At 36.2% G+C, this 10,716-nt stretch overlaps 1 protein-coding gene across 5 annotated transcripts in view; it reads right to left on the bottom strand.

Moving 5' to 3' along the window:
- Nucleotides 1-10,716, bottom strand: part of SLC44A1 (solute carrier family 44 member 1) — a 214,712-nt gene that overhangs the window by 52,242 nt on the left and 151,754 nt on the right. For 3 of the 5 annotated variants that reach the window (XM_089913488.1, XM_089913489.1, XM_022600294.3), the window contains exons 14-15: nt 10,103-10,339; nt 8,186-8,266 (exon numbers count right to left, since the gene is read on the bottom strand). In XM_089913488.1, the coding sequence (XP_089769614.1) occupies nt 8,186-8,266; nt 10,103-10,339 (318 nt within the window). Of the gene's footprint in view, nt 1-2,855; nt 5,233-7,960; nt 8,267-10,102; nt 10,340-10,716 lie in introns of those variants that run through there. The other 2 variants (XM_022600293.3, XM_022600292.3) reach the window with 2 other exon arrangements.

Here is a 10,716-nt window from a genome sequence, read left to right as displayed (position 1 = left end):
CACTACTTTATTTCAAAACACATTATCAAACCAACTTTAGAGCAGCCTCAGACTTGTGTTCCTTAGGCCCTGAGGGGATGGGGGCGGGGTGGAGGCTGGCAGTCTCAGGGTCCCGAAATTCTATTAGTATTTTAAATGTTCCTAAGTAGGCTATGTGACTTTGAGAGAAAGGTAGTTCATTGCTTTCATAAGCTTCTCAGAGGGGCCCTTGGTCCCCTCAAAAGATTAAGAACCTGCTTTTGAATATCAAATACTAAATTCGGGTCTTAGCAAATAAAAGTGAAAGATTTCTGAAACATTTGGAAATTACAACGTTTTCATGTTCAGCTAGATCTTGACTAGACCATGAGTAACCTGAAAGCTTTACTATTCTGAATTCCCTGGTCTAGAACGTTTATTCCCCAGGAAATCATTTATATTGTAAAACTGGTATCAAAACTGAAGAAAATAGCCTAATATTTGGGTCCCTAACAACTGCATGTCTTTTCCACAAGTTTACTAATGAATTTCTTTAAAAAATATCCAACTTAAATCCTGCTCATTTAATTTAGAAAAGTGATAGCTGTTCATGTGATACTGAAATGGAAGCATCATTTGTCTTTTTTTTACACATATAAAAATCAAGGAGATGGGGTGGAAGAAAGGGTACTATAGTATTTCCATAGAAAAGAAATGTTTTCCACAGAAATTCTCAAGTTTAAAAACGCTGCATTTAAGTTTTTTATAAGAAAGATATCTTCAAAGATTTAAATCTTGGATTAAAAATTTCCTCTTAAATTGAAATTTGGAGAATAAGAATTTGACTCAAATTTATGAAACGTGAATGGGGGAAAGTGTGCTATTTAAAATTTTTTGGTGTGTACAACATGTTTAGCTTTTTATTTTGTTTTCTAAGTTTGCTAGCTTTGTATTTTCTCTTGGCACATTCAAGCATCCTGCTTTTTCACAATTTGGGCTATGTGTCATTAAAAAGATAAGCTTATTCTGAAAGTAGCCACTGTATATGAAGAGTGCCTACTTTTCAAATGGGCTAACATGTATTCCTTAGTACACAAAGATACATGAATATGCATTTAAAGGCATTCTGCACTGTGATTATATAATACACAAAGCTCTGCTTTATGCATTTACTTACGAACCCACAATTTTCCAATATATATTCACAGACCACATCTTAAAAACTCTAGGCAAGCCATTATAGTGCACTTTTATCTATCAGATGGAATATATGAAAAGAATACAGAGATTAACTGTGGCAGGTGCATTGATAAGCCTCCAGATTCTGAGGATTTTGTTTTTGTTTTTTTAAGTAGCGGTTAAAATGCAGTAGAGAACTTATTGAAAGGTGAAAACTTTTAAAGACCTTTCTGAAGGAAACTTCTCAGAGGCTGTGTTAAAGGCTATTATTGGAAACTCCAAAAATTCAAGAGAGGTTACTGATGAAAAATAAAATAAAATGTTCAGGTCACCATAATTGGCAGCTCTGGTTTCAGAACTGACCCCAGAATTCTACTTTGAAGGCCAGGAGACCTCTTGAAATGGCCTTTATTAGCTATTAGTGGTGCTTGGTGGAAATGGTTGGGGTCTTGAGGGCACTAACATGGCCTCACAAATATTTGGTGCCTGTAGTTTCCGTAGCTGTTTTAAGGGAGAGGGTGGGAGGAACATTACTCTGGTTTCAAGGGGCTCAGGACCCCTATAAAAGGGGTCACCTCCTAACCACCCCCTACTGGGGTGAAATCCTGAAACTGCCCTGGGAAGATAAGGGAGCCCTTGGCAGATACCGAGGTCAGTGGTATTGGGAACTGGCAGCTTAACGCCCTTGGCTGAAAAAATGACAAAATTAGAGTAAGGGAGCATCTCTACAAAGGAAAAACTTATTTGCAGCTTAATTTTTAAATAGACTCAGTGAATGCCCCCTCCTCAACCATTATGCAAAAAGTTTAGGAACCAACACACAGTTAAGCTACTTATATTGCAGTAACTTAGGACTTAATTATGCTATAGGATAGGATAAAAGCTTTGATCCTTAAACATTAAACACTGCATTAAATGGTTTAAAGGAAGAGCCTGCTTTGAGCTGTGCTAGTCCGTGCAGAGATAATACAATCTCAGCGCTCTAGCTAAATTCCTAATGTTTACCTAACGTACTGGTAAGCCTCCCACAGAAGATGGGTCTCTTGGATTTATACTGAAATATAACCTTTTCCCTTCCATATCATATACAGCAGAGCTTACTCTTGAGGCAGGAGCCTAGAAAGTCTAAATCAGGCACCAGAACCTTAATTTTCCAATGGCAGCAACGATCACGATTCTCTTCTCACTGTGATCACCACTGACAACCGCGGATGCTAACTGTAACTCTGGAAGTAGGCGTCCTGAACACAATTTTGAAGATCCACCGCAGACAAAAGACAAAACCCACCACACAGAGCCAGTGGTTGATAAAAGTATTCAGGTAACCACATTTCACAGATGATTTTTGTCCTTCATGTATTCTCACTTGGGCAGAGATGGAGGCAGTGAGCGAATAGCAATAAGGCAGCCCAGGGCCAGCTGAAGAACGGATCACGAAGAATGACAGCGGCAGCAGGTCTATCCAAACATAGCCTCAAAACCTTCAAATATCGCTAAAAGCCTCTGTGAGGCTCTCTGAATTGCATCAACAAATGAAGCTCGTGAGAGAGTGATAGTCTATAAGTCAAATATCTCTCTGTGTGTGTCTGTGTAATATATATGCATATCTGCATATATCTACCTATATGGCACACATATTCACTTAGGGGAAACAGCCTGGCAATTAATTTGGAACTCAAATGACATGGTTACACATAGAGCATAATTTCTAAACACAATGTTAGTAAAACAAAATTTATTTGTAAAACAGGACCTGTTATATAAAATGGCACACAATCAAGTTATACAAAAATACAAAATTTCTTTCTGATTACAGTTCTAGTTGCAAATGATAATTAGAAAGCATTCCTGGTGGCTTCCAAACAGCTGAGATTGCGAGCATATGGAACAGGGAGCAGCAAGAGTCCATGGTGCTGGGATGGCCAAGTGAGTAGAACCTAATTTCCAAATTCAAGAATCCCACCAGGTCACTTTGGAGGGACACCTCCTAAGATAAGTAGCTCCTGTAATGTCTTCTGTTTTGATACCCATCTTCCGTACTTTTGCCAATCCTAAATTTAGTTCCCAATGTTTCTTAATGCCCACAATCTGTGTGGCTATGAAACAGAAGGTAGACTGAATTTTCCTACATGATTTGCTCTCTCACCTATTTGGATAATTGTTAGTTACATAATTATATTTATTCCATTTCAAATGATATAAAAGAGTACAATGATATCGTTTAGTGACATCACATGTTAGAATGTTAACTTCTGGAGAATTATTGTTTCAAAATAGCTACTCTCACAATATTGTTTTCTGTGATCTTGCCAAGACGTGAGCTCCTGTTTCTTTAAAAAAAAAATAAAAATAAAATTCCGGACTGTTATTGCAAATATTCTGAAAAATCAGAAATATTACATGAGCTTTGAAAAGAAACTGAGGCATTTAGCAAATTTTAGCCTAGCTACAGTAAAGAACACGGATACTTAAAAAAAAATACAATTTACCTTTTGCAGCAATTTAAAGGTCCAACCCTTTGAAAGGAAGCACATTAGCAAACAGCTGCTTATTAAGCCCTAGTGACATTAATTGTACACATTTCCATAATACCGGTCTAATTCACTGTCTAATTCTGGTAGGAGGCAATGCTTTCTTTCAAAAGATTCTCCTTCCATGGAATGATAAAATGCTGAGGCTTTTTTTTTTTTTGTACAGAGCCTATATTTAGTGCAATAAGTTTAAAAAATCTGCTCTGAAATATTTACTTTACATTAACAAAAATAGCTTTTTTTAAAAAAATTGTAACAAAAAGGAGTTATCGCATAAACAGATCATGAATTATTCTTAGCAAATTACACTTTTTTTTCTTAAAGCATTCACCATTACAATAAGCAGAACAATGAAATATTAGCCATTCATATCTGGTAAGCTTCAGGAATTAAAAAACCCCCCAAAACCCAAAACCCATCCCCAAACACAAAGAACGTTCAACACTTGAGGATCAAAACATTAACCAATTCTTCAGTTAAACATTGTAGAATTCTGGATACTTAATGAATTGCCAAGGAGAGGAGCACCTGCCAGTATGTTTTCAGATTTTATAGCAAGCATTTGAATAAAATGGCCATTTAGCCCTAAGCCATTGGAAGTTCCTCTGAAGCAGACGCCCAAGTACCGGAATTTTCAATGCTTTGTGTTTCATGTTTCTCTCCCTTTTTGATTCCTTCCAGCATTACTTAGTCTGCAAACCTATACACAGAAACTTAAGGGCTAAACTTGCTGGGTACCCCAGCTTCCTTTCAAATCAGGCACACAAATGTGTGGAGGATGCTACTAACGTCAAAATGAAAGAAAGACAAAATATAAGAGAAAAGTTTGCATAAGAAAGATTATCTACCCTTTCCTTTTTTACCTACTCTCTTATAGAAGCATTAGGGTAAACTACAAATACCTGAGGAGTTGGTTACTTTTTAATGTTGGCTGACAAATGCGTGAGCTATTACGAAAATTCCCATATTGGGTCCACTTGTATGTTTCTAAAAGGAAAATGACATGGCTTCTTTGATTGGGGAAAACTGAATGGAGTAACTCCTTATTTACCTGAAAGCATATGCCTAGTCTCATCCCACTAGGACTTATGCATCAGTAAAATAAGGTCTTGATTTTATGCACACATCAGGGAAATCACCCCCGAATAAACTTTAGACAGAGAATTCGGTACAATAATTTTACCTAATTTAAATAACTAAAGTTAAAATCTCCTCTAAGTTATTAAAAATGTTAATCAGATATGAATCTTAACATTTCCATTAAGACAATTACAATTGAAAACATTAAATGACGGCAGTTGCCTTGTAAAAGCCACCCGTATGAAAGGAGTACATGTTTGACAAAAATAAGCATAAAAAAGGTATTAAATCCCTGTTCCTGTTCTCTGATTTTGGCTGATTATGTGTGTGTGTGTATATACATATACATATATATACACACATACATATACATATATACACACACCCACACACACAAATACATAGTTATGTGTATATATTGTTTTGGAATGTCAATGGGTTCCATAACGGTCGGCTAGGTTCAAGCAGAACTTGCTCCCGAAGCCTAGAAAACAAAGTCATACAGAGTATAATCTTAGACAATTACCATTAAAAGGAGATCATGAATGATGTTACAAATACACAGATGGTCACAAACAGCAATAAAGAAAAATGGATTGAGAATCCTTCTCCCCCAAACCTAAATTCCAGGGTCTGAAATTCCTGTGATTGTAGAAAGTCACACTTCCCTCTGGGTCATCTTTGAGATACGCAGAGAATTCATCTCTAGTCTATGTTGCTATAGTGCCCAGGTTTTTTCCTCCATTTTCTCTGTAAGTTTTTCCTGTATGATAGCGAGCAGATTGCCAGATGTCTCTTTCTTAAACCTCTACATCACATTTGGTAAATTTTTCTAAAATAATTTTCAAAGATTTATAGAAAGACCTTACAAACCTTCAAAGTTTCCTTAACTAGTGAGGCTCTCTCAAAAAAAAAAAGTCTAAGAGGAAAACTGGAAGTACTTATGTTTAGTTTAGTAATGCCCTGTCAAATGTAAAAATTTAAACCTCATTTTTCTGAACATTATTTTATAGACTTAAAAAAAACTCATATTAAACTATCCCATTAAGGAGACAGACAGTGAACTTGAACAGCAGTGTTTCTACAGATGCAGCAAAATAGTTATGACGCTCTGTTAACAGAACTTTCATCTATGGGAATAACATGTGAATTAAACCAAGCAAACACAAATAAGCAATCGTAAATTCTACCAATCCCCAAACTTTAGGAGGGAGTTTCTCAGGTACTTCTTTAGGGACACACACAAGATGGTGATGGTATTACGGGTCAACTCTTAACATGCATACTTCGAAAGAGAGCAGATTTAGAGGTACTGATATGCTTGAAAGATTTAACTATCCTGTGAGCAACAATTCACACATCTCTCATGGGGACTTTCTGAACCACTTAAAACGTTGTTCTTAGAGGTCAAATGCTACAACGTCCAAAGGACCAGAAAAACAATGCACACAGAAGATGTATTTTGGGACACGGCAGAGGGCTTTGCCATTAATCTGCAAGCAATGAACAACATAAAATAAAAGTAAAAGTGGAATGAAGATTTTAATGTGGTGTTTGAATTAAGGGATATGAATTTAAAGCTGAAAGTAATATTAGGGGGAAAAAATTTCTACATTTTTGGCTTCTGATAGAATGCCACATAACCTAGGCAATTCTCCTACTATTAATACCTATGAATCAGGGGTTTAGGTAAAAGAAGGTATATTTGCATTCTGGTCTACCACAATTCAGCTATCTTTCCCTCAAGAATAATAGAGAAATACATGCCAATTCACGGTCGAAGTAGCTAGTCCTAAACCTCTAATTATTTCTCCCTTTCTTTAAATGCTTGTTACTGAAGAGTGATTTAATGTACGCTTCAACCACTGGAAAGACAGCAAAGGGGGGGAAGGGTGGTTTACATTTTAAGATTTTATATGTCTTTTAAAAGTTTTAGGTTTGAAACCTTATTTTCTGAACAATTAGGACAACCAAGCAGTGGCAAGAAGGAAACCTTCCTCATTTTCCCAGGCTATCTTAGGGTTGGCAGAGTTTTCACTGTGGTCCCCCTCAGCCCACATGGAGTAAGAGGGATGCAGAAAGAAAGGGTGGGGAGGCAAGTAACCTGACAGGAGGGATTGGTGATTAGCACCCCTTCCCTGTTCATCCAGTGCTGTCTGACGCACACTTAAAAATAAGAGTTACACGGCCATTCTACATGCTCCTACTTATGATTAGGGTGACCTGTGCCTTGGGAATATAAACATTGAAGTTTTGACTTTATCATCATCAATGCTATTAAGAGCAACACCAAAATAGGCACTGGATGGGGTTACAGAGAAGAGTTTATATCTAAACATTCTGTTGAGGCTTTAATGTAGGTTGAATATGCAGTTATTTTGCATATACATATACCACCCCCCACCCCCGCAATGAAGCCAGTTCCTTTATTCTTACATACTTAAATGGGCTTGTTTTATACTACATATTTCTTAAGTTGGACACCTATAAATCAAACCATTTATTAAAGTATAAAGGAGAAAGAAAAAGAGTCCTCACCTCTCCTTTTTTTTGGACATTATACGCAAATAGAAGGCACATTGTTTTAAAATTAAGCGCTTAAGGATGTAGGCAATTATATAATATTCTGAAATAAACATGCTATTTAAGAATAATACACTTGTAATACAAGCAGTAATTAGACCAATATAGCTAAAGACATCTGTCATTATGCAGTGGTGAGAATATATATGGGAAAAGCTACTCAGGATTTTCTTATACTGGTTAACTTTAAGTTGCTTTTTTCAAATGAAAGGAGAGTGGTTATATATATATCACTGACCAGAGGTAATTTATCTTTCTCACAATTAAGCTGAGGCTGGAGAAGACCAGATTGTCTTATTGAGTGGGAATGTGGGTGTTGACGGAAATAGCCTTGTTTGCTACTGAAAAATAGCTTAAGAAACAAAGAGTACAATCCAGGCAACAGAAAAAAAGTCAGCAAAGGGGAAAAGACAGCAACATAAACAAACCAATATTAAAAGAAGGGGGGAATATGAATTTCAGCAAGTTGAAAGGAATTGCTATCATCACTTCTAAAATAAGTATCAAACCGTCAGTTCAAGTGCACAACCAAATGTTCAGTCCCATGAAAACTAAACACTGACAGTTAAAAAGAAAAAGATGGAAACTGCAAGTTCACCTCAGGGACAAAAATATCCCCTGCCCCACCATGAACACTGTTCCTTTCAGCTTACTTTTACAGAAGGTGGTCTCAGTTGTGACAAGAATTCTGCCATCCAAGTGATGGGTAAACACACAAACAGAAAGAGCAGCACGTCCTGCGTGACACAGATCACAAAAGCTTCTCCTGAAGAAGTGCAGTCAGTGAAGAGAGAGAGAGAGAGGAAGTGAAAGTGAAATTCTTGGAGGGCGGCCACCTCCTCATCTCCACCTACCATCGGTTTTAGCTCTCTGGCATCAGCAACACCTCCCTTACCAGCTTCTTTCATTGCTTTCCTGCTGTTTTCCACAAACTCCTGCAAAACAGGGACCAAATTACATAAATTCTTAGGTCCTTTCAGACTTCAGTTGGTAGATGATTTCTAAAGAATATTTACATTTTTGACTCAGTAATGGTAAATGGATGGCCTAAAAACATAGCAATACGTAATATTTGGTACCACACGTAAGAGCAGCTAAATTTGTGGGGATGCAATCTGTTGATATAAAATCTTTTTTCCCACCATTCCTTGTGACAATCTCACTTAGGCTCAAAGAGATGTCAGTTCTATCTGAAAGAGAAAATATCTTTCGTTTTTTAGAAAAGACTATTTTTCCAAACTTAGAATATTGTTTTATTTGTTGTGTTACTTTTTCCGTATCAAGGTTAAATGGAAAAGCAACAACATTTTACTCTATAAGCCTCCTCTTTAAAATAACCCTAGGAGGTAAAAGAAAGCATTGATACTACTAAGTATAGTATACTGTTTTTACCAAGCCATAAATAAGCTATTAGAAAAAAAAAAAAGTCTATCTGGCCTTGAGATTACTCCATAAAGCAGGAAGACAGGGAGTAACAACCAGAACCAGTGGATAGAAGTAGTTAAAATGGGATTATGACCTGAAGGAAACATTTCTATCCTGTCAAAGTTTATGGAGTACTTCCTCGTTCAATATCCTCATCATTCTTATAGAGAAAACTAAAATAATAAAAACTATATATTTTACTCTGCTTTTCTTCAGTGGCTTAAAAAACAAAAACAAACCTCTCCTCCTAAATGCCTTAATCACACAAGAGATGATGCTTCTAGGTCAAATTCCATTATGAAAATAATAGTTATGACGCTCTGTTAGCGTCATTATAGGATTATAATTGAGTCAGGATTATAATTGAGATTATGAAAATGTCCAAAATGTAGCTGGTAATGTTCTTAGTAAAAGAGATAATGAGTACCAAATAGGTCAGTTGAATCACTTGGAATTTTCGAGATTGAAAAAAAAAAGAATCTAGCTTATTTATTAATACATTTATTTTAGATTTAACTAGATAAACCATGTTTCTGGAAGATGGTGTGTTATTTCAAGGTCTAATGTTTAATCTTAAATATTATCCACTCTTGAGATAGGAATATTTTATAGCTTTATTAAAACACATCTTTAATTGGGCAGCATTTGACATTGATACTAGTATTTAAACCATTTTAGAATGGTTTCTAAATTTTTTAAAAAATTTAATTGAGGTTCTAATATAGGGAAGCTGCAGAGGCTACGTAACTATGAAGAATCTGAATATAATATCTGTGTAAAGGTTCAGATCTTGACTAATGGAAAACAATACCATCTACCAGTCATGGGTCTGATAATCTGTATTCATTACAAAACTCCTTCAGTTTGGCCTGGAATACTTAGGATAATGAGTTTTAGCAGGGCTGACAGCAATAATACTTGGTAAGGTGGTGGATGGAGAAATACAGATAGGCACTACAACCTGGGAAATAAAACTTTTGTCTTTGAGTTCTGATTCAGGAAAAGGCACTTAGAACACCAGCTGTCCAATGTTCCAGTTCAAGGGCTAAAAAAGTCGATTCAAGTGTATCTAACTGGAGAGATGGAGAGAGCAGTATGGAATAGTGTGAACTCAGGACTCTTAATGGGAAACTGCTCTAGCTAGGTAGATTTGAAACGGTCTCGTTCATGCCAAGAGGATCTTCTTCCCTGATTTCCCCAAGACTAACCTCATTCACGGGTGCTGAAGGTTTAATTCTGAATTACGCAGGTTCATATAATGGGAATTAAATACAGAGAATAGTCTACAAAATATTTATATTAGTATTTTTATCCTTAAAGCAGTAGAGGGCATTTGAGGTACTTACCATCAGCACTTTATCCATATAAAATTCTCTGCCTGGGCTCCCATCATTGTATTTTGTATCAATGGCAAAACACAAGAATAATACATCCACTACCATTTCGTAAATGGACAGGAAGCAATGAGCGACTAGGAAAGCAAAGAGGCAGACGATGATCAGAGGCAGCACCCATACTGTGTAATCTTGCTGGTAGTTGAGCAGCATAATCCCAGCCAAACCTGTGCTGCAGACTATCAGCACCTAAAGCAGAGAGAACAAAGATCACATTTAATAACCTCTTGCAGAAAACCACTATTTCTTCATCATTTGCAGACTTCTCCATTTATAAATGATGGTTGCATGAGTCCATGCCACCGCAAATTAGAAAGCATAACCCATAAATACCCATATACATGTATATCATATAACATAAATATCATCCTTGTTGACACTAAAAATAATCAAGTTTTCCAAATGTTATGCTTGTTTCCTAAGACTTCACTTATTCAGCATCTGTGGCAATTTTTAAGATAAATGTATACATATATTAGAAAAAAAATTATACACACTTTTAGCACTCAGAAGGAAATTATTGACATTTCAGGGTATTGCTATGTATTTTTTCTAAGCATTTTTAC

The sequence above is a fragment of the Delphinapterus leucas genome, chromosome 6 (genome assembly GCF_059928025.1).
Source record: "Delphinapterus leucas isolate spDelLeu-1000000601 "Yukka" chromosome 6, BTC_Dleu_Yukka2, whole genome shotgun sequence".
Lineage (NCBI taxonomy): Eukaryota > Metazoa > Chordata > Mammalia > Artiodactyla > Monodontidae > Delphinapterus > Delphinapterus leucas.
Note: the sequence above shows the minus strand (reverse complement) of the source record. Positions and strands in the feature narration are given on the sequence as shown.